Source organism: Ciconia boyciana, chromosome 4 (genome assembly GCF_034638445.1).
Source record: "Ciconia boyciana chromosome 4, ASM3463844v1, whole genome shotgun sequence".
NCBI lineage: Eukaryota > Metazoa > Chordata > Aves > Ciconiiformes > Ciconiidae > Ciconia > Ciconia boyciana.
The window spans coordinates 51,430,185-51,455,194 of record NC_132937.1 but is presented as its reverse complement, the minus strand read 5'-3'; the positions used below and the strand labels follow the sequence as shown (position 1 = coordinate 51,455,194).

The window sequence follows — 25,010 nt, the reverse complement described above, 5'->3', positions numbered from 1 at the left end:
TCTTGTTTCTTTATGATTCTGAAGCAATTAAAAGAAGAATCTGCCTCCTAATCTTCTGCACAAAAGCATGGCCCAGAGAGTCTCAAAGCCAGAGACTTTCCACACAGGAGTTTGTTCCTCTTTTTCTTCTCAGATGCTTCCAATATTAATAACTAGCCATAGCTCTCAGCTGTACCAGTAGGCACAAAAAGCTTAAAGTGAACTCCAAGTAATAATATTTGGTAAAAACAAAGTAAACTTGTTAAGGATGAGGGTGTGCATACAAAAGCAAATCAGGACATTGCCTGGTAAAATGTTTCACCAGTGCCCTCTAAATCCCTCAAAATTTCAAGGTAAAAATTGTCAAGACTTTAAATTACATTTTTAAAATAACTCTGCTGAGGAATTTTGGTTCAGTATCCAAACTATTAGAATTGGATATTTTCAATGTGGGATGCCTCTTTCATTTTTTTACAGATATAGACTATGCCTATAAAACAGAAGGTTCAATGAAAATTAAAGGTATGAAGCACAAAAATGAAATAAACTCTTACGCAGAGCTTCCAGTATTGGAATGTATTACTGCAAGACACCAATGAGGCCCAGAATTTAAAATCATAATTAGACAAGAAGGATGAGAACATTCAAGAAGAAAGAAACCCCACACAGAAAAATTTAGGATACTTTATATTCCAAGTGAAGATGGCTTAACAGAATCAAGTATCATTGCTTACAAAAGGAGAATTATTTTGTAGAGGTATTCAAGATTCAGATTTAAGGCTCAATAAGAACAGTGTCTTTGGAAAGGCCAAACCTGGTAGTCAAGAAAATTTACCACAACACGTATTTATCAGAAGATACTTTATTGCCATCAAATACAAAATTGTTGCTCTCATTCCCTGATGTCTCATTTTAAAGATAAAGCTTTTCCTTCACCACTTTTAAAGACCTGTAAATACAGCATTGTAAAAAAATAAAACAAAAAAGAAAAATTGCGACAATAAATTAAGAAAAAGAAAAGGTGAGAAGGAGAAAAGCCCAACCCACCAAGGAGAAAATGTATTAGAAGCAACAGAAAAGTTATGAAGTGGAATTAAAGTATCATATTATGTTTTCCTTCCAAGAGAAGTTTGGGGGTTTTGCACATGAAATACAATAGCAGCAAAGAAAAAGGATAAGTACAAGTGCATTTGTGTCCCACTGGAACTTGTTTTTATTAACCAAAACAGTAGTACTCATCAGAATCAATTTTGGGATGCTTGTGCAGAGGCTGTGAGTCCTCCATAATAGAAGAATCACTGAACTGGTCCATATCTGAAGGGGTTTGGTGACCAGGGACATCATCCACTAAGGTGTCCAAATAACTCCCCACTGATATTCCATCCAGTCCATCACTACAGTCTTGTAAACTGTTACAGCTGCCGTGGAGGGATGTCTCCTGACTTTCCAGCAAGCTGCACAGGCTGCCACTCAAACTGCTACCTCTGCTGGCAATGGCCTTCTCTTCAATCATCCACTTGATTGATTCAATACTTTCATTGATGATGAGTAGCTGACGCATAAGCTTCACATCAGTGGCTCGGAGATTAACCTACAAGGCAAAAGTGATTAAAAAAATTACTCATTTCCTTCAAAATCAAACTCTAGATAGCAGGCTGCAGGCAATGAATGGGTTAAAAAATCACAGAAAAAATCCACTTTTCACACCTAGGACAAATCTATTTAAATAATTAGTAAAAGAAAAAAAAGTAAAAGTATTGCTATACTAATACTTTCAATTAAGTTCAAGTGGGAACCTGATCAGGCTACATAAGCAGTCCATTAACAGGAATGCTAGTCAATGACAAGACTTGTACACGCACTAGTACAATACTATTTAGATGAGAAACACAGCTGCTATGACAACTCTTGGGGATAGCTTTTCATTACTCGGAGAAGCAAGACACAAACCCATTTCCATTTACAATTACTCTAAGCTACTTAGCAGATCCAGGCAGCTAAGCATTCACCCCAAATTATTCTTATTATGGCTACTTGGGTGATCTAAAATTTTCAGAAGTGCATCATTTGGAAAAAGGCTTGTGGACTTTTAACTTTTTTTCACAATAACCTGCGTTTATGTTGCAAGCTGCTGTACAAATGTCTGAGAGTTGAGATATTGAACTTACTGAAACTGTAAATTTCAAATTATTTAAACCCTTATTAGATGGAGGTGATGAGTTCACAGTCAACCACTTATTATAGATTAACATAAAGAGCAACAATTTGAAAAAAAAACTAAATAAAAAATACACATTAAGCACAAAGTCCTACTTTCCAACTTAGTTGTGGTGGTTGATGCACACACACAGAAGTGTTAATGGTGAAGCACAGTGGAATATTACAGTGCTGCATTTCACAGATATATTTAAGTTAACTGACTTCACGTTTTCCTTAACAGTCAAACTTTATAAACCACTGTTTTACTCAAATTTCCACAATGAGATGACACATAAAGGTAAGGCCTAAGGGTTTTATTTGTTGCTTCTTTCTTTTCATCTGAAACATCACAAGTATTGGCAAAAAAAAATGTGTGACCTCCTATTCATCACATGAAACAAGTAAAAATACTGAAAAGGTAGTCTGACAAACTGAAGATGATTCTGTGTTTGACCATAATAACTGTGGAGAGCCAGAAGCTACTTCCATCCATTCTGTGAGAAGACAATGCTAGTTTGTGACCTAATCAACTCTCCAGCCCTTTCCAACAGCACCTCAGCACTACTAAATGTTTGACATCACAACAGACACACTTCCAGTTTCATCACTTCCAGTGTAAGACCTCTGCCTAGATGAACTTTTGTCATAGTGTCAACATAGGACATGTGTGCTTAAAACTACTGGAAAAAAGATGCCAGTCATTTCAGATTAACTCATAGGGATACCATGTCCAGCATGTAATTTGTGTCATATTTTATCACATGTACTTACATCCTCTAATTGTACTAATCAAGCATACTACATGCAGATATGTCACTGCTTTAATACATGCATTTGGAAGATACTTTCCCTTGCATATAATTTCAGTGTACTTCTCTACAAAAATATGTGTGCCATAATGTCTGATATATACACATACATTACATGTTTTTTCTTCCATAGGGCACTAACATCTTAACTTTCAGATTATTAATTCAAAAAAGACAATACAGTATATTGAAAATTTCAATGTCTTCACTCAACTGAGAAACAAGGAAGAAAAAAATTAAGATCTGTTATGCCAGACAATAGATATTTTATGCTATTCTCCAAGTCCACAATTATACAGAGATATAGCACCTGTACCATTCATCCACAATGGACTGGAATGGAATCAGTATTCTCAGGAAGCAAAGACTCTATCTTGTTTTGCCAAGAGTACAATCTGGACATGGTCCTTTCTATACTCAGCTGCCATCTTCTCAATATCCTAAATTACACTGACCTGGCATGGTTGTTCAAAAAGTTATTTTAATGTATTTTTATTCTGTTAGATACTGCAGAAGATTGTACTGGCTCTGGCTGGGATGCTTTGTAGCAGCCAGTATGGTGCTGTGTTCTATATCTGTGACTAAAACACTGTTGACAGCATACCAGTGTTTCAGCTGTTGCTGAACAGTGATTGCATAGCATCAAGGCCTTTTCTGTTTTTCACTCTGCACCCTCAGCAAGTAGCCTGGGGCTGGGAAAGATGTTTGGAGAGGACAGAGCTGGGACAGTTGACCAGAACTGACCAAAGGGATATTCCCTGCCATATAATGTTGTGCTCAGCAATAAAACACGTGCGTCTGGTCTTTCTAATGTAGCTGTTGCTTGGGGACTGGTTGGGCATTGGTCTACTGGTGGGAGATGATGAGTGACTGACTTTGCATCACTTGTTTTTTTTCTTTCTTTCCTTCACTTATTAAACTGTCTTTATTACAACCCATGAGTTTTTCTCACTTTTGTTCTTCCAGTTCTCTCCCCCATCCCACCGGAGGGGGAGAGGGAAGTGACTGAGCAGCTGGTGGGTGCTTAGTTACTGGCCAGGGTCAACCCAACACAAAGATATTTCAAGCTTTGCTAGTAATATATGGACTATGCAACTCTCATCTGTATTCCCAGTCTCCTTCCCCAGTCCCCAGAATGACTTATGAATTATCCTCAATCCAGTATCACAGGATTTAACATAGCTAACCTGGTACTGTGCAAAAAAGCTTTACTATTCACAGTTTTAACAATACTACCTATCTATCATTGTTTCAGATGTGAGGTTCTGAAAACAGATTGACCATTCCGTAGCCCTCCTGCACAAGCCAGTTCCTCTACTCCTACCCATTAATCACTATAAACCATTTGCTCAGCAACTAGGCTGTCATGAAAGCAGCAAATTACCCGACGTCTCAAATGCAACTACAGACTTCAGCAACTTGCTGAATATAAGCAAGCTTGGAGACAGCACATTTCCCAAAAGGCTGATTAAGGAAATGTTTAACAGAGCTAGCACCAATACGCCTCTAATGAAACAGTCCCTTTTAGATAAAGTAGACATCTCATATATTTCAGATTCAGTTCACAGGAAATCATTTTTTGCTCTAAATAGACCCACAGCTTCAGCATTTGTGTGGAACAGCCTTACTGGGAGTAATTCTTTGCATTCCTGCGTACTTGAGTCCTCTTCCTCCAAGCTACAATGTCGTCCCAAGTCTCCCCTATCAAGAGTGTGCTTTTCCTAAAGCAAACATTAAAAAGTAGTCCACCAAGTGTCTTTTTTCTTCAACATGGTTAACTTCATCAACTCTTGATAACACAAAAATGTCACTACGACATTTCTTGCCTCTTACCTGCTTTAGCCCAGACACAATCACATTAGTTCGTACTCATTTATGTAGCTGCAGCCCATGTAACTGTTGGAGTAAAAAAGTCAGTTCCAAGATGGTTCAACTAAAGGGACCAAACGCAATAAAATCTCATCATATTTGACAGCTCCATTCATTATGCACAGTAACAGGTGCATTTCAGAAATAATCTAAACAGAGTGTGACATAGCTAATATAGGTATTTCAGAACAGTTTCTACAGCTGCATTTTGAGTTAAAGGTAGAGCACAGCACTACCATAGAGAAGGTGTGTGTGAGCATGTATCAGTCCTCAGCACAAACTTGTGGTGTACAGAGGAAATTAATTGTGACAAGAAAGAAAAAAAGAAATTCTGATTACAGGCTAGCTTTTATATCTTTTTGCTTAGTTTGTATAATCACAATAGTGCAGATCCCCAGGAAGGATCATAAATGTTTAACATTAAACACCTAGTCACGGCAAGAAAAAATAATGAAATTAAAGTGACAGTGAGCATCTTTCAAGTAATGCAGTCTGGTAGCCTAGGTGGACAAAACAGATCAGCATTCAGACACAACCAGATCTTCAGTCTGGAAGGGATAACTGGCCTAGACACCTGCCTGTGCCTCCCTCCCTCTCATATTGGTTGTTCTAACAAGATATTTCTTCCTTATACAACTAGCCTTGCTTACGGTCTTCCATAATAACTTATGCAACATTGTCATAATTTATTCAAGAGAATTTATATATATACAAACATATGGACATCTGTGTACATATATGTATACACAGACATATAAAAATATTAATGTTATTTTTATATATACAGTGTTTTTAAAAAAGGACTTGACTAGGTTATTGGTTTTAGAATAAAACTCTTAATGACCAGGGCTGTTAAGAAAGACAATTATCGCTTCCTGGCAGCCACCCAGAATAGTGCATTAGCTGTCCCTAGCCTGGTCACTTGGCTTTTGGATCAAAGTCACACTCGCATGTGGACTACGGGCAGAATGGACTTGTGTTTTCCTGCTGCACATTCTGCAGACATAGCTTCCAGTCGGCTCCAAACACAGTGGGTCCCCTTCCCCTCCAAAAATGACAAAGCTAGAAATTCTGTTCAATATATGCTTTTAATCTGTCAAAGCTGTCTGCAACTCTAGTTCCTTTCTGCAGACTACTTTCTTTCAGATTCCTGGGGTCACATGCTGCTGCTGCTTCTTCTTTTAACTACAGGAAGTCTGCAGGGATAGTAATGGTAACCATAAAATGTGGTCTGAGGAAAAGATACTCCTAAGTTTATTTTTAGTTTCATTTTTTCCTCAACACCTTTATGTTGTGTGCTGTAAAGAGCCCACTAGTAAAAAGAAAGGAAATGAATGAGCCTGAATAACCAGGTATTTCCTTCAAGACAAATCTTTTCGCCAGAGCACAGTGAAATAAGTCACTACAAGACACAAAATCTTAAACTTACAGGTTAATAGATTCAGGGAGCTATTTAAGTCACTCAGCTCAGAAGATCTGCTCTGCACAGGATCTTGATCAGGACTCAAACACTGATCTAGGCTTGGCTACTATGGAATCTGTGTTTCTAAAGCAGTATAATTTTGGACAGATATTCCACAATAAATGGAAGCTGGATGGAAACAGTAGCAAAATACAGTACCCCACTGAAAGCCACTCAGAAGCTCAGTGCGTGAGCAGTCTTGCAGAAGAGAATTAGCACGTGAAGAGGTTAGATGAAATGGGCACTGGAGCCAATTCCATCTGTTGTTAAACACTGCCATACCCATCTCTATCACCCATTTTACAAACAGAATTTCAAACCAGTAGAATCTTTCCATGCCAAAGAGGTGTGCGTGACCACTATGGTTCAGGAGTACTAATGCTACTGCTGTTTTCCTTTTTCGAGGGTGCATCAGAGACAGCTTTCCATTTCCCATTCAATTTCTTCTATTTCCCATGTCATTCAGGATAAACAGCTTTATGGTTACCTGGTTATGTGCCTACCTCCCCTTTCTTTTTTTAAAGGCAAATTACCTCAGTTTCCCACGGAATGGGAAATGAATTCCATGAAATCATTTGAGATGTAACAACAACAAAATTTAAAAAAATCTAACAACTAGTGTCCAAATAATAATTTGTTTTGAATTCTGAGAATTCTCTTTCCTCACAAAAGCTAACCTTATTCCACTTTCTCCTGGTGTTCTGCTATTACAAACACTGAGTAACAATTTTTCAGGTAACTAAGAAAATTAATTCCCAAGGAGAAAGGTTAGAGTGTGAAAAATAAAATAAACATTGGTTGGCAATGTCGAATTATTTGAGTATTATGAAGATACAAATTTAGTAAGCAGCTATAAAAGGATATAAAACTCATCAATAACACCTCATCAACCAATTCTGTGAGAAAATATAAATAACAAGCTAAAAAGACCATAAGCAACCTATTCAAAGTCCAAAATTCAGAATATGTGAATGCAAGCATTACTTAATTGGCGTCACTGAGCTAAGACGTTTACAACAGGGATGAGTGTGGTCACACACAGGTGTTGTTTACTAAGCAACCACCATAAAGCATGAAGTGTGCCACTTGAAGGTTGGCAAGCTCAGAATGATACTGCAATAACTTCTCAACACCAGCGAGTAAAAGAAATACTTTTTTTTCCATTTAACATGTCTAAAATTAAAACACAAATGACAGATAAGGGACAAATGTCTGCTCCTTAAACACACAGGATGATTAATGGGCTGTGCATGAGCTCCATCCTACTTTCATTAGCACATATGCATGTGCATGACTTTAAACCTCCTACCTACTTGAAAATTGTCCCACTGATTCAGGATGTTTGCATTGGTTTCTTCACATAATTAAGCCACTTTGGGCAATGGTATTTCAGGATCAAGATGAAAAAGCAGAATGCCTAGACTGACTTCTGAATTTGAACACAATCTTCAGCATCACCTGCCAAAAAGCCAGGGAGCTTTTATGTGACAGAGCACAAGAACACTGGTTTACTATCTTTAGCTGGAAGGGATCATCTACACACAGGTGGAACTGTAACTGCTTGTGGGAATGCTCCACGTCCACTCCAGCGCAAAGACAACTAGCTTGGATTAATTCAGGTACGACAATAATTCAAGCTAAGCCAATCAACCTGATAACGTATGTGAGCTCTCATTTCTTCAGCTTCTTCATAGGCCTAAACAATGGATGTGGTGACCCAAGTCTGGCAGAGATTAGACTGTCAGTGAGTCAAGGCAGGTGCTCCAGTGTTCATCATTATGCCATGTATGTCCAACTGTGATTTACCTCACACTGATTTAGGTAAATTAAATTTCAGTCAACAGTGATATATGTAGATTAACAGCTTTTTGTGCATCTGGTTTCTTTCAGCATGGACTTGTGTTATAATGTATTGCTGGAACATTTTCCCATTTCTTTCCTCATATTTTTCAGGCTTGTAGTAATCTTCAGACAATGAGGGAACACGTACAAAAGCTATGTATACAGAAGCTAAATTTATGTGACCCATCGTTGATTTGTAGTTGCAGTTTGCTGATCTAGTTTATTTCTGCAAACTGAGCAAGTTACACTGACCCTTCTCAGTTGCACCTCTGTAATGAGTCACAATAAAAACATTGTGGCAAGTTACAGAAGCAGTCTTGATTGCTTACTTTTTGCCTTCTTTTGCAAAAGAGATTATTTATACTCTTGTTTCTCTTGAAGACTCCAAAGTTGTTAAAACACTCATAGCAGATTTTTAGGCAGCATTCATTGCAATCACTAAAGTCTGAGCTGTTCAGAAAGTGAGCAGTCATTGTCTTCAGTTTCTGTCTGCACCCTCAACCTTGCTAGTTTTAAAAGAAGCTCTAGCCTAGTCATGATCTTGTTTCAACCTGCTGCAGTTCCAGTGCAATCCTGCACCAAATGCTTATGATAAATATTTCTACAGGTCCTTCTGTAAAATTTGGCAGCAACATAACGCAGCTCTGTGAACAGTGTTTTTTAACTAGGAAGGAGAAAGAGAAAGAGACAGTGTGATTCAATCAGCCAGAAGAGGATTCTCCTTCTGTAAGCAGAGCTTACCAAACATCCATTAGCTAAAGCAAGGAAGTGGGCAGGTCAGATCTGAGCCACCACCAGAATAATCAGGAGGCACAGCAACTTCATGAGGGAGCAAGTTAGCTCAGTAAGCAATGAGTTTAAATAATTTAATGAACAGGTTTCAAGGACATCTCTTGCAAATATATGAACAAAATATTATGCTAGTATGGTTATCATCTGGTATAGGAAATTACAGTATTGGTGATTTACATTTCTCTTATAACACCCTATTTTAATATATTTATTTTATACATACTAATTGATCCTCTTCAGACTTGACAGCAAAATACATACCACCAAGTTGTGCAATTGTTTAATTACATTATCTCTGTAATGAAAAAAGTGGATCTCAAGGCCTTTTTCCACCTCCCTGAAATGTGCATGATCCTCTTCTGTGGAGTTTCTGTAGGCAGCCTGCCATTTGCATCAATACCTAGTAAAATCTCAATGATTTGCATGAATCATTCACTCAGTAGGGTAAAATTTTTTTTTAACATTATACTATTTGAAGTATGCTTAAGTGTAACACAAAATTCTCAGGGGGAAAATCTTTTTTTGTTTGTTTGTTTGTTTTAGTTTTTTGGCCATTTTTTATTTTACTGTGAAAAAGAAGAAACAATTTAAATACCTACTAAGTAGATGTGATGAGAATTATCAGAGAGAAACATGCTATACATCAGACAGCAAGTAGCAGGAAAAAAAATAAAGGTTAGTTAGTTAAGTTCCTATTTCATCACCTCCTGCCCAAATAAAATAAATGCTAAACTAGCTCTTTAAATACAGAAGCACCACAGAATTCAGAGAGAGAAACATCCAGGCTCAGAAGGATGAATGAATATAAAAGGAAGGTCCTGAATATTTTAAAGCTTGAATAAACATGAAAGGGAGCAGTGAGGAAATGTAGGGGTTTAAGAGGAGCAAAAAGCTTCTAATACTATGGGAAATTTTTCCTGAATGTTTCCAAATATCCCATACTGCTGTCATAAAAGCAGCATCTGACCTTAGAAATGTATCTACTATGACAGAGGTGAAAATGTCTAGAAAAATCCATACTGTGGATCCACATATGTTGACAAACAAGATAATACCACTGCAAACATTCAGGTCAATATGCAGCAGTAACAATCGTCTGTGGGTGTCAGAAAGTGTAACAGCAGATGGACCATCACAGCATCATTATAACATGTTCTGGACACCAGTCACAACGCAGGACTGTATGTGTCTTTCCCACCAACATGAGGCAGCACTGTGGCTCAATAGCACATCTAGATTTTTTTTCATTGGATTTCACTCTCTGCCTTATTTATGCTTGTCTTGACCAAAACATGCTCTTAAAAATACAGTGCAAAACCGAATAAAGTATCTGTTCATTTCTGAATTAGGTTTGGTTAATGAGCACTCCAGACCTGCTCATCCCTTTAAAATCAATTAGTTTTATACTGGCACTGTGTAAGTATGCTCAAAAGCACAGAACTAAAATAAAAGTGAAAGAAGATCATGGGTTTTGCTTACAGGTATACCCAAAGTTTGAAAATGTTGCTTCTACTGAGAAAACAGTGATCCTTGCCTCACTACTACTTTTAAAAGGAAAAAAAAAATCAACAAAAACCCCCAACTTGTTTCATTACATCAGAAAGGAGACACGACAACATTACTACTGAGAACTCTGAACTTTCTTGAAATTCAAGTCTGCTTTGCAATACCACTGGGGAAACATGTAAGATTAAAAAAAAAAATTCAAATCTTTGTCTGAATCTCCCCAGAATTCAAATTCTGACCCTGGGTAGGTCCTGTTAAAAGCATATTTTTAATCTAACAATGAAATCTTTACTAACGGCAAACTCCTGCCCTATTTACTGAGGTTTTATCTGAATAAGAACAAAAAGGAACTTCAAGGCAGCCTTGTAATTCTAAGTGATCACATGTCCTCTTAGAACTGCTTTAATAGAGTTAGAAAATGATATGCTGATCACTGGGGTTTTTTCCCTATGAAAAATTCATGAACATCATGTTTCAATGCTAAATCTTTTCAAATTTATTGAATAAAAATGAGTCAACATCTTATCAAATAAGGTTTGGGTTTTTTTCCTTAAGTTTAATCTGTGCACTATTTGACTTTGCATGCCTTTCAGATTCAGCCTTATTTTTTCTTTTAAACAAAAAACTTCATCCAAATCTCCCCATTGGTGTAATCACCATCCTGCTAAAATATAGTTCATACACAGGTTTTGTGCCCATCTGAATGTACTATCAAATTTGAGATCTTTCAGATAAAATGAAGCAAAATTGCCTATTTTTAATCTTTCAACAAAAAATACCCTTACAAACTTCCAGATATCTGTAAATAGTTAACTACTTCAGTTCTTTCTCACCCACTAAGAAGGTATCAAACAGCTAGCAGCCAACCTGCATCTGGAATCTCCAGGTTAAAAAGCTAGAAGCAAACGAGAGGCTAGTACCATTTTTAGCAAGCTGAAATGCTGAATTTGGCCAACACAACTAGCCAAGCAGGCTGCTGCAGGCTATACTAGCTGCAGCTTTTCAGCCCTTTTGGCTCCTACAGAACACGTCGCAGTAATACGTTCTGGAGGTCACAAGGCATGATTATCCAGGTAATAATGCGAAAGCATATATTAAAAATTAAATAAACAGAAATCCTATACTTCTAGCCAAGGACATCTCAGGAGAAGGTAGCAGCAGTAATCAGTCATGAACTATAAACTTCAGGGCAAAACCAGGCACTCTAGGTATCAGTCTTTCCATATTATTTGATCCCTCCTCTGACCAATAACCATCATCCACATCATGTGGTACAGACCTCAGCTTCTCCTACACCACTCTAGCTCATGTTATATCGCTCTTTTAATACCTAAACCTGCTCTTAGCAAAGATTTCTACATTGCAGACTACTGGGACAGTGTGGCTTAATCCTATTTCAGCAAAGAATATTAATCATAACTAGCAATGCAGTTACCAGAGGTACGAGTAGAGTGGGAAGGAATCAAGGTCATGGTTACATTTCCCATTTCTCCTTCTACTGAGGAAATACTAGCTACTAAGCTAGTTGGGGAGCAGAAATAAGGTGCAAGACTTGCACCAGATGTCTAGGAAAAGACAAATATGGCCTTTGCCAATAATCAAGAATGACCTGGGAAGTGAGAGAACTAGATAAGGAAATCTGGGAGACAACAGAGTGGGACTGGAGAAGCACAGTTGTATTTGAAAAGGGCTGGTTAGGGCTCTTCTGAAGTAATTTTGTCATTAAACTTCAACGGAGTACCAATTAATAAAAATTACAGAGAGAAATGACAAAAGCTTAAACATCGTATTGTTGTTTGGGTTGCATTTCTTTTTCCCCTGAAATGGGAGGACTGCTGCCCTGCACTGGTGAAAGCATACCCAGCTATATGAATTGGTGGTCACTGTGAACTACCTCATCTGCCTATGGGGAAAACAGCAACCGTGCCTCCACTCCGTTGCTCCAGTCACAGCAACTAGTGCTAGGCGCTAATGAAGGAGTATGTAAATTCCATGGGCATTTGAAGTTGAAGAAAATTACTGTTGCTTTGGCATGCTAGTAGTACTGCTCTTCCCTTGCAAAGAGGCTTTCTCCTCTACTGTTGCAGGATTTACAGTTTTCTCCTACAAACCCTATAACACTAGGAACCTGCCACAAGCCACCTCTTGAGCCTAAAACATTTCAGTGTATGGCACAATTCTCCTATGACATATGGATAGCCCATTAACAGTTACAGTGGTTGAAGTCACCCTGTGAAGGCAAAATGCTCTTGCAGTCACGGATCAGGCAAAGTCCTCTTAAAAATTATTGCTCTGGCTTCATGTTCGCTCCTCTCATAACTGTGTAGTTGTGAGAAGACTAGAACAATAGTCTGTAGTCAGAGTTTACAATGACTCCTTGAATGACTTCTCGAAGTTATCATGTTTTTGCGCAGACCCATCCAAATTCTGTTAGTCAGAAAACCTTCCTGCCCATGGAAAGGATTCTTCAGTACCAAACGACATAAAAACACTACATTGCCACTGTTTTATCATCATGTACTTTGTTCTAAACACACATCATTTGGCTTTGCGCAACAGAGAAAACAGTCTATATTAGCAGCCAAACTTAGAGAACAAATTCAGGCTTGCAATGTGGCTGGAACAGGCCTTCTCCAGGCACCTTCCAAACATACGTGTTAGTCTCATCCCAGGAAGGATGCCAGATATTCACTTCACTAGTTCTCTGAAGAGGTGGCAAACCAATGCAGATCGTATTTCTGCTTACATAGAAATGCTTCACAGTTTCTTCCTTGCTGTCAGGACTGTTTTTCCTAGTCATTTATAATTATTGGAAGGGTCAAGGTCAGAATCTGAAGCTCTGTAGATTAAAAAATCTTTTCAGCAAACACTCAGTATTATGACAGTCATGTCCATTGTTTGCTATAAGCACATATCTGAGTTACAAAAAGCAGTGCAATCATTTCAAATAGAACATTTCCTTAAACCAGTGGAAATTCTGTAGGAAGACAGAAAAAAATAATACTCAGAAAAATACAAAGCAACAGAGCTGTTCTACCTTTGTTTCTACCTCCGAATAAAAACGTGGGAGCTTCGAAACACTCAACACATTTGTTACATTATAATTCTTGGATGTGTGCTTCCTTCTGTACCTAGAGATAGGTAGGTTTTATGGCCATAGCAGCAATGCAGTAAAATGACTCTCCTTCTGGAAGCATTTTAGTCATGAATGCAGCTGGTATCTAACAACAGCGAACAAAATTACAAATTAAGCCAGTGAAGTGTTTATAAAATCTGAAACTCCCAGTAGTTAAATACCAATTTAGCATTGTTACAGGCAGTAAATGCTTTCACTTCACCTGACACTGCACCCAACGGGGCCATACAGTAGCGCGAGGAGTTTATTTTACAGCACAGCAAATGAAACATTCAGATAACTTCTCCTAGCAGCTTAGCTAGTGTTTCCTGTTAATTAACAAATGTGCCATACCATTCCCTTGACAAAACATAAGTATTAAAAAATGCCAGGTTGGTGGGGAGGGAGGAGAAGGATTAGATTGCTGAGAGCAGGGTTGCATAGCTGTGCCAGTATTGCTCTTCTCTGCATTTACAGAAGCTCTAGGAGAGGTTGCATATTCTGAAAAAACAGAGTAGCTAACTTTAACACCTGACATATATATACTCCCTAGTGTCCTCTCCTTACCTCCTCTTACAGAAGGAGGGAAACCTCCTTTGGAGCAACTTGGAGAGGGGAATCCTCAGACACACTTTATTCCACATGCTCATCTGCAGGTAGGCAGCCAGAGGGACTCACCGCTGGAACACAGCACAGGATATTTCTGAAATAACTGACCACCCAAATATGCTTCTAGATTTGAAAAAACTTGAGCTGTGTTGTTTATACAAAGCTGTAATACCAGGTGGCTTACAGACCCTCTGGATGTATTTTGGTCACCCTCCAGACTAGGGTTCCTTCCAGTTGTTTATCATGAACACTTCCCCAACACAGTCAAGCATCCCTTGAAGCTTGCAAACTGCTCAGGTACATGGCTGAACAGCTTTTCAGAACTTGTTGAAGAGAACATCTCAGGATGTACCTACTGGGCCCACTGGTCACTTTGGACACAACCCAGCTCTCACTAGAGACAAAGACAGACATGGAAAGACATGCATTGACACCTAAGCTGTAAATAACTGATAACAAAGAGAAAGCATGTTAAAAGCTGTGAAAAAGAAGGAAGATTACTTCAATAAGTATAGTTAAAATCTTTCTCCACACCACATCCTCCAATACTGGTTACTTTACAAAACAGAGTCTAGACATGTTGCAGGCACAATCCTTAGTGATGTTTTAATTTGACAGAAGCCACTACATAGCTGTGAATTCAACAACTACTGAATTAAATATCCTAGTCAGACACCTATCTACCACAGGAAAAGAAATAGCAATACCATGTGGATTACAATGCAACTGTTTCAATGGACGCATACAAAAATATTGTCTCTGTCATTCTAGGTTTTACTCCTAGCACAGCTACAGCTTGCTGTAGACTCAAAATAAGAGCATACTTGGCTCTAGGGATACCAAGGCCATTTGTATACTCACATGGCTCCGTGCATCATGTTACAGAGTAAAATCAAGCTCAGAAAGCGACTTACCCTCAGGGCAAGGCTTACTACTTCATAATCAGCATTACTATGGTGAGTGCAGGCACAGAAGGTTTCCCAGCTAGATCTGGTTTGTAGCCATTCAGCTGAAGGAAGAGCCCCTCATAGTCATATCCTTAACTGCAAAGTACAGATGTTCAGGAATGTTTTATCTTCTTCATTAAAGAAACATCATTGTTTTAATTGTTAATCTCCTCCTTGGCTTTTATTGTAGCTATATATTTCAGAACAAATGTTTCAACCTCTTCCTCAAACTCTGTAGCAGTCACTCCTATCCAGTTCTCTCTCCAATCCTTCTCTAGTCCTTGAACAACTTATCCCATCTGCCAGAAAAAAGTGTTTTTCTTAAATGGCTCAAAAGACCAAGATTCACAGGTTTAAAATTCTTATGATTCCCTTTCGGCATGAACTGAAGTTATCCAATGACAAGGATGGTATTTCAAAACTGTGCTTGAAAACAACTACAGTTCATACAAGGCCACAGGGCAGCAAGACAGAACAGCCTAAGGGACCAAAATACATCCAGACTTTCCTAACAAGAAAACCAGACATACAAAAGTCTTAGAGTTTGGTCTGGGTTGTTGTTGTTTTTTTTTTTTTGTCCCCTCAGCATTCAGTAAACTAATGGGCCAAAACTGGGTAATCTTGCTTTTCCAAATTGCTGTGTTGATGGACATGCTCACACTTCAGTCCAAATTCAAGTTTCTCCTGCCTCCTTCTTTAGTTGCTTTTAACAGCTGCAATTAACAGTTCCTTCAGCATTGTAAATAATGTAATAGCTTTCTGACAAGCCTGCAAAAAGCCATTTTTGTTGCAGTTTTTTTAGAGTAATATTCAGTTAAGCTATTTCTGAGTCACCACAGCTTATAAAGTCATCACTTTCCTATATATCTCCAGTACAGAAGGTTTGCATTCACAAAAACCATGCTAAAGTTTCAAGCACTGCTTGCTACCTGTGTTTCAGTAAGAATTTAAAAATATCTATACACAAGATTACAGACTGTGTAGGGGACAGTCTCTGATCTGAGGTGGCCTTAGCATTGCTATCCAAATAGTTACAGACTTCTCAGATTAAGAAGCTAAATAATACACTGATGCCATCTCACACTCCAGTTGCCCTACTACACAGTAAGGATAAGTGGGTGGTTGAAGGCAAAAATCAACACAGAGAACAACTGGAATGAAGGCAAAAAGTAATCCACTACAAGCAAATGCTTATAACTAGCAGCCCCACTTATGAGAGTAAGCGCTGGAAAACAAATGCTACAAGTCTGCCTTTGCAACGAAAAAGTTTCCCTTTTATCATAAGAATGCCCATAACTTTCTGTTCAGAGGTCTTCATCTTTACTAACAGTAATCTGAGAACCATCTTTTGGAACTGCTTACATGTAAGATGCCCAACTTCCATGGTTATAAATGCAGGTGAAAATCCAAGAGAGAAACTGCACCGAATTTAATTAAATTCCAATGGCTTTTCAACAGCTGAGATCCTCTGCCTTTTTACTCCTGTAACTTCATCCTCATTTGCTCCAAATTACAGTGTCCAGCCTCTCTTCCAGGACATGGACAGAAATGAGACACATAGGAAATAAACATGTCCACTGTGGAAACTTGACTACGTTTTGAGCTTGAAGGCAGAGAACAGACAAAGGATCTTGTAACCCTTAAAAAATAAATTGAAAATGTATTCTTTTTCTTTAACTATTTACTGTTAGGGAAAACAAAGTATCGAAGAGTAGAAACGCACTTGTTGGCCATCACCTCTGTCCAATATATGTATTTGGTATTGTGCTTTTCAAGTTTTTCCTGCTCACACACAAAAGGTACTTTTCAATTATTGTTAGCCATAAGTATCCACACCAAAGTATCCACACAAAATGATGACAATCGAAGGGCTGAAGAACCTGCCTTATGAGGAAAGACTGAAGGAGTTAGGCCTTTTCTCCCTGGAGGGTGGCGGGGACGACCTCATCACAGTATTCCAGTACTTGAAGGGCTGCTACAAAGAGGATGGAGGCTATCCCTTCTCAAGGAGCCACGTGGAGAAGACAAGGGACAACTGGTACAAGTTGCACCAGGAGAGGTTTCATCTTGATATAAGAAATAAATTTTTTACAGCGAGGACAATCAATCAATCACTAGAACGACCTCCCCAGGGACATAGTGGAGCCCCCATCACTGGAGGTTTTCAAGATGCCATTGGACAGGGTGCTAGAATATTCTCATCCAGGCTCCCTTTCCCATGAAAAGTTGAACCAGATGATCTTCAAGGTCCCTTCTAGTCTGGGCTATCCTGTGAAAATCATGCTGTTCTGCTGATTTCATCAGAAAGTTTGTAATCTATTTGCTAAAAGCTATTATAAGTCACTTGAACTGTAGAGCTCTGTGCAGAAGGGGTTTAGTCTTCATGTCTTTTCATTACAAATTATCAGCAATGAGACTTTGAAAAGCAACTTCAAAGCCAAAATGCTTCTTCTACCCTTGAAACAAAGTAATCAGGAAAGAAACATCATGAAATGATAATATATATTCTTTGCAATAAGAGCTGGCAAAAGTCTCATCTGTACATGGGCAGTCTAACTGGAAGTCTCGAGTGAAGTGTCCCCGACACCGCTGTGACGATCCATACATGAGACAGAAGCACTTGTACTGCTAAGTATTTCACACTGATGCTGCTAGGTAAGGTATCAGCAATGTTTCACAGACTCTTGGTCAAGCAGTAGCTAATAATGTAAGCACATATTCATCTGTACTTCCTGGGGACTTAAACCCTTCAGTGGCTGCTATAGCTGAATGAGAATGGCCATAAGCACTGACTACTACATGGAGATGTTCCACAATTCAAATCCTTTTGCCAGGCACTGGGTGAGATTTGCCAGTCAAAAGATATGTTTAAATATGCATTAATTTAAATAACCTTGTTCACCTCGTCCTTCCAAAGATGGTCTGAAAAGATGGAAAACTTGGCAAAGTGCTGGTACTATAATTAAGTTGCAATTTTTTCTTGCTAGATTTGATCATTTTGCCTAAGGATCAATCTACAAATCCCTTTTAACTCAAGTATGCTGATGTCACTGCCCAATCTGCGTTATATGTAAAAATTACGAACTCCTCTACCATATCATGCAAATTAGAGGGTATGAAGGAGAGAACTCGTTAGCAAGATCCAAGATTACCAGCTTTTTCAATGAACTTCAGGAGAACTTAGGGAAATAAGTTCATTTCTATTTCTCTATGCCTTCTTTCTACTTCTAAGAGCAGCCTCACTTTAGGGATTCACTGAATAACTGCTCACTAAGAAATCAAGGTTAATCAAACCCTCCTACACAGGCCTGAGGCTTAGCCACTAGTAATTTTATATTTAAGATTTTATCTTCAATCAAGTTTTTAAGCAAAAATTCCAATTAATCTAATAGAAAAACAGCATCTAATACACAGCTTTGCACTGCTGACTAGACACACTGAACCAGATATTGGCGTCAATTGATGTTATCATACAAAACAGTGAATGTACAGCAGCCTGTACCTACAGCATGTGTTAAAGAGATATTTCAAGTCACAGTTGTTAACTTTTTAAAAAAGGTCCTTTAAATAAACTAATAAAGGGAGACCCCCCACAACTGTGGATCTAATAAATCTAAGCAAATCTGAAGTTGTTCAGACTCTTAAGAACTGGTAGAATAGTTACAGCAGCTCTGTCCTCCAACCTGCACCTTCAGTTACACGCTAAAGATGTGTTTAAAAAAAAAAAAAAAAGCAAAGAATAAGAGAAGGACTGGCATTGTAATGATCATATTTGCCTTAATTCCAATCAGTAAAAAGTACTTTTAGTTCTGCTTCATTTTGTCAGGGCTCCATGTTAATTAGCCTTTTAAAAATAGTTATACTAAAATAGAACTAGGAGAGCAAAGGGGAAGAAAACTCAACTAATGAGAGAGCATAGGCATATGTCTCCAGCTCAAATAGCTTTAGCCTGAATCTGACAGACTCAGCTTCTTGGCAATAGGATTGTTTCAATTTCTTTATCCCTTCACCCTAAAAAGTGCTGCACTCAGAATACCCAGTTTGGCCTTCAAACTCATTAACAATATTTGATCATCAACAGTGTTCACTGGAAGGAATCTCATCTAGAAGTCCCAGCATTGCCATTTACCCCTCACTTCCAAGACACAGTTTACCTTTTCTGCCTGAAACATTTTTATGCAAAGCATGCTATTTCTTTTTTTATTGCATGTAATGCAGACTATACTCTGTTTAACTTTTTAGCTTTCAAAGAGGCAATAAAAAGTTGATTTGGGAAACTTTTGAATGAAAAGGAAAAAAAAATGCACTCTTTCTTCAGGTGTTGACAAAAATCTCCCTTTGAGTAACCCCAGAACTTGTGAAGGAGAAATGAGGCTTTTGAAGGGGAACTGCAGAACAAACCTCACTGATTATTTACTGTAGTGTGTAGCTATTGAAGTCATATGTATTGAATGGTGACCTCAGAAGCATGGTACACCAAAAACAGGGCTGCAGCTATAAAGGGTTACTATCAATCCCCCAATGGAAGATTCCACCTAAAATACCACAGGAGGAAGGAGTTTAACATTAACATTTTGACAAATTTCACACTGAATGAAGGGCACATCTGCTAGTAGGAGGTACTCATCCCATCCTAGGCTGACCAGAGCACAGTGTTTTGATCCACACTGGCAATTACATCTTGCTTCTCCTGTTACTTGATGGCCTCATGCCTCAAAGGTCTTCAGGATCCCACACAGTCTCCATCATGGCCTCGGTGAGGAAAACTGAAGGTAAAGAAGGGGAAGGAGGCCTGTCCAAGCAGGTCCATATTTCAAGAAAGATACTCCATGGTGCTTGGTGTGTGATTCCAGTGATTACCAGCAAAATCAGGCTTGAGGGGAAAAGACCCATACCCTGGGAACAGCAAAAGGATCTGAGGAAGCAAGATGCAAGCCTCAAGGCCTTTAGCCAGCAGATGTACAGTTGCCACGCATACACATCACTGATCCACCAAGTGCTTTAACTCACAGTCAAAACCAGCATGTCTAAGTCAATATTGACACAACAATATGCTTATCTCTTAACATTCCCCTACAGCAGATGACACAGGAGGGGTAACCACTTCCACCATTTCATGCTCTTCCAGCCCAAGGACATGGCAACTCAATGAGAGAGAGTTCTCAAAGCTTCCACCATCTCTCTCTTCCTCAGAGGTATCCCATCCAACAGATATCGCTACTTTGTTCTGAAGCAAGATAAGCGCTGGCTTCTCCTATACAAGATGGCTGGAAGAACAGAAGACCAATTTCTTTGGAAGGACAAAGTGTGCAGTGACAGAAAAGGAGATGGCCCTCCAGTTTTAAATGAACAAAAACTTTCACCTACTTCCACTCCTGGATGTTTGAATTTACTCTGGTCACTGGAAGGATTATATACTGCCTGAGCTACGGCTTGGTGTCTACTCCCAAGCATTACAAACAGATTCAGGTATGCTTCCCTTGTTCTTTACTGTCAGGGGCCAAACAATAGGATGTCAGGCGAACACAGAGGTATTTTACGGTAGCTATGAGTTGGAAAGAGACACGAAAACGTAGTTAACAGTAAAATACATCCTTAGCACAGTCAAGAGCTTTGGGATCACCATGATTTAAATTCAATGATAAGTCAAAACATCTATAAAATCACTTTGTCAGATTTAGTTGAAATTTGTCAGCACAGGCACAGTCATTGTGACAAACAATAGCTGTGGGAAAGGACAGAAGTTGAGCTGCATAATTGCACAATTTGTATAAAGCCAAGTTTAAAAAAAACCAAACAAACCAGAAAATAGCCACATCTGTCCAAAATATCTTCATTAACAAAAACAAGAATACATGAAGATAATGAGACAGCACTGCTCAGCATCAAAGATCAAGATGTCAGCACAGTAACCAGTGTCAAGTTTTTTTATATGACTAGAAAAGAAGAGCCTGAATAACCTTGTTTTGTAAATGCTTACAAAAAGTTTTTCTCAAGTCTGAAGCAAGCAAGCAAAAAAAGCACGGATGTGTCTACCCAAAGTTCAGTGAGTGGGCTGCAGAAGCTGCCATCACAGCGCAACTAGAAAAAGATAGCTTGATGGATACTTGGTTTTCTCATGTTCTAATCTTTTCCATTTTTTCATCTGTTTACTACTGCAGCAGCTACAAACTACTTTTCTACATGTTCAAGGCCTCCTAGGCCTTGCAGCAAAGCCAAAGAATAATATGCTACAAAGAGGTGTGAAATAAGAAGCTAGATAGAAGTTTTGGCTCTGTTTTACGAATGATGTGCAGAAAAAGGAGAAAGAAACATAGAAAGAAACAGTGTGATTTTTATCTGATATTGTTTTTAAATTGATCAGATCTGTACAATGTCACAAAGAAAATTGCAGAGGGGAAAGTGACAGTTTAATAACCTGAAAAAACTTTAAGGATAGAGGAAAATCCTTAATTGCTAAAGAGAGTAGAGGAAAACCCCAGGAAGATAGTTCACTTTCTTGCTCTGGATCACAGAAGACAGCTGAGAGCACGAAAAAGATGTAGACAGAGTACCAATACTTCACCTTTTAAAAATAGTCATTATATTGGTGGTTCAACGGGCATACACAGCCTAGAAGTCAAAGAGGAAGGGTGTGTAACAGAACTCCCCTTACTTAGCATGAGCAATGAGTTCAGATGTGAAAGTCAGTCAGTCATTGAACTGACAAGGAACAGGAGAGGTCAAGGATGTTGGGACTAAACCACGTTAATGCTGAGGGCGGGGAGGAAACCGGGTGGCAGGAGGAAGAAAAGGCAAATTGAAGATTGTGACATGAAACTTGCAAGTGTAAAGTAGGTGAAGAGACCAACTTGAAAGGAAAGGGTGATGAGGGCAAGTCACTCATTTTTTCCCACCCTTAATAAGCCTAACCGTCATGACATGTCTAGGCAGTCATGCCAAGAACTCTGGCTACCTTATTTGTTTCCTTTGCAGTCTGACATCCCTAACAGTGTTACATTATAAGCTACCTGCAGGTCACTCTCCAACTCTTGTGCAACTTAAAATTCAAAAATAAACATGAGATTGCTGACAATGTGGAACTTAGTGTTAAAACTGAAATTCACAGTGATCATTATGCTAAAACACATTGATAGTTTGATTTGTAGGATCTCTTAAACCATATGAAGCCATACAATAGCAACTGTGACTTATAAATTACCTTTCAAGATTAAGGTCACCATCTTGGCTATTAACTCTCAGAATATCCATTATTGATTTCCCTTTTCTCCTAACAAGCTTATTCTTTTAAAACTTTTACAAAGCCACCCACCTTTTGCCTATACGTATGTAACGTTGCACAGGGACTGATGGTATGGCATTATACTTGTTCACATAGGATGAGATCGCTTTGTTTGCTGTAAACAGCTGAGTTCCAAGATAGTTGCATAAAGTCATCTCAACATGTTGCCAGCAAAATCCTCATCCCAACAAGATCAAATTCCATACTGTTTTCAAATAAGCTTAGTGGCAAAAGCTATGGAAAGAACTGCTACCAAAAAGAGTCTTCTGGGACCTCACAAATAAAAATGGAAGACAACTGTGCTTGCACATCTGAAATACTCTGCACTGTCAGAATCATATCTGCTGAGTGTTCACTAGTTGCTTGCTCACTTGCTTGCAAAGAGTGTTTTTCGGTTTGCCTTAAAAAAAGAAAGCCATTTTTATGACATCATCAAAAAATAAATTTATTGAGATGGTGACATACAAAGTAGGACAAGCACCTGCATTAAGATAGTAAACAAGTCAGAAGTTCTGAACTAAATACAGCACAGTCCCATCACAGACCACTGGCAAAAAAACCCTCTCAGCCAAACTATAAATAGTTGTTTGTTCAAGAATTACTGCGCATCTTCTGCACTGTCTGTTTGGAACTAAAAAAGTCTCTGAAGACCAATGTCCGGAAATTGAGTCACTGAATACCAGGCCAAATTTTCAGCCCGAAAACACCCAGTGTCTCTTTAGGTCCAAGTCATCAGCAGGAAACAGGTGGGATGCAGAAAATGCATTTACAACAGAGAGAGAGGAGTGCATTATTTTGTTTATTGAGACACCAGCTTTCAGTACTTTTAAGGAGCTGGCAGAGGAACAGAAGCCAACAGCGAGTCACTAGCTAACTGCCACTCTGCGAGAAAAAGAGCCGACTAGTCACACGCCCTGCACGCCGTTCAGCTGAACGGCCTCCTCACCTGGGCGGCAGCGGCAGCAGCAGCAGCAGCGAGGTTGCAGCCTCCCTGCTAACACCCCGGCGGCACCGGCCCGCGGCGGTCGCGGCATGGCCGGACCGGAGAGATGCCAGGCGGCGGCGGCGGCGGCTCCCGGGGGCGGGCAGCACCACCTTCCTGCAGCGGGGCCGGGCCTCAGGGCGGCGGGAAAGCCGTCCCCGTCCCCGGCCGGCCCTGCGGGGGAGCGCTGCCCACGGAGGGCCAGTGCCGCCGGGAGGGAGGCGGCGGTGCGGGAGGGCTGCAAACGCCCCAAGCGCTGCCGCAGGGCCCCTCGGCCGGCGCCCGGCTACTCACCATCTCCTGCCGCAGGAGGTGAAGTTTCGTCTCCAGCCTGGCCAGGGCGGCGGCGCGGCGGCGGCGGGGGCCGGGGGCCACGGCGGGGCCGCGGGCGGGCGCGGCGGCGGCGGCGGGGCGTCCCGGGAGCTCCTCCCCGCGCAACGGCCGCGCCAGGCTCTCGGGCACTTTGCGCCCCAGCTTTTGCTCGACGTCGCGGAGGTCTGGCGGGGTGCCGGGCTCCATGGCTCACCCCGGGGCGGCCCGCGGCGGCGGCGCTGGCACTACCCGCGGCCGCCCGGCCGCTGCAGGGGCGCGGAGGCGCGGTAATCCGCGGCAGCGCCGGGGCCGGCGGCCGAGCCGCGCAGGTGACCCGCCGCAGACATGGGAATTTCCTGGGCGAACCGGCCTTCCCCCGCCCTTCCCCGGCCCTCCTTTGCCACCGGGTGGAAAGACAAAACCAGGCAGGCGGGAGCGACGGAGAAAAAGTCCCCGTAAGCCACGCGGGGCAGCGCCCCGGCCCTGCTCCGGCTGCGGGAGACAGCGGCTGCTGCCGCCTGCCCGCCCGCCCCGGGCAGCGGGATCCGAGTCATCGCGCGTTTCGGCCGGCTGCAACTTTAAAGCGCGCTGGCAGGTGGAAGAGGCGCGGCGCGGCCCTCCTACCGTAATGCCTGGAGAAGAGGCGCGGCACGGCGGCCGCGGCGAGGCGCCCCCGCACGACGGGGAGTGGGCCCCCCGCCCGGGAGGTCCCGGGCAGGGCTCGGGAACAGCGTGTTCCCTCGGGGAAAAGGGAGAGGAAAGGGAGAGGAGAGGAGAGGAGAGAGGAGAGGAGAGGAGAGGAGAGGAGAGGAGAGAGGAGAGGAGAGGAGAGGAGAGGAGAGGAGAGGAGAGGAGAGGAGAGGAGAGGAGAGGAGAGGAGAGGAGAGGAGAGGAGAGGAGAGGGTAAAGAACAGATTAAAAGACAAAAGAAAAAGTGAAAAAAAGAGAAAATAGTCTCCAGAGCTCTGTGACCCTAGATCACTTTCTAACAGGGATAGGTATAAGTACAGTGTGAATGTTATTCCCACTTGTCAAACAGGTTTATTGCAGGCAGGCTGATTCTCCTCCATCCTCCCCGCCTCATTATTATTATTATTATTATTATTATTATTATTATTATTAATAATAATAATAATAATAATAATAATAATAATAATAATAATATTGTACTCCCTTCCTCCTCTTTAAAAATCAAAGTTCACTAGCTGAGCCAGTTGCTGTAACTGATAGCGAGGCATGCACTGGCCGTTCAGATAGCAGTGCTGGCAGTGCCTTGTTGCTCCTTGGCCTGGGGTGTTGCTGCAT

General features: G+C 40.5%; 1 protein-coding gene across 1 annotated transcript; it reads right to left on the bottom strand.

Annotated features, from left to right (window-relative positions):
- Nucleotides 1–1,195: 1,195 nt before the first annotated feature.
- LURAP1L (leucine rich adaptor protein 1 like) lies at nucleotides 1,196–23,912 on the bottom strand. Its single transcript, XM_072860970.1, has 2 exons — nucleotides 23,688–23,912; nucleotides 1,196–1,570 (listed from the first exon to the last, which is right to left on the bottom strand). The coding sequence occupies exons 1-2, from the start codon at nucleotides 23,910–23,912 to the stop codon at nucleotides 1,196–1,198; spliced, it is 600 nt and encodes a 199-aa protein (XP_072717071.1).
- Between the last annotated feature and the right edge of the window lie 1,098 nt (nucleotides 23,913–25,010).

Coding starts and splice junctions, on each gene's coding strand:
- LURAP1L (XM_072860970.1), bottom strand. CDS start 23,912: ATGGAGCCCGGCACCCCGCCAGACCTCCGCGACGTCGAGCAAAAGCTG. Junction 1,571..23,687: donor ACCTCCTGCGGCAGGAGATG/GTGAGTAGCCGG, acceptor TTTGCCTTGTAG/GTTAATCTCCGAGCCACTGA.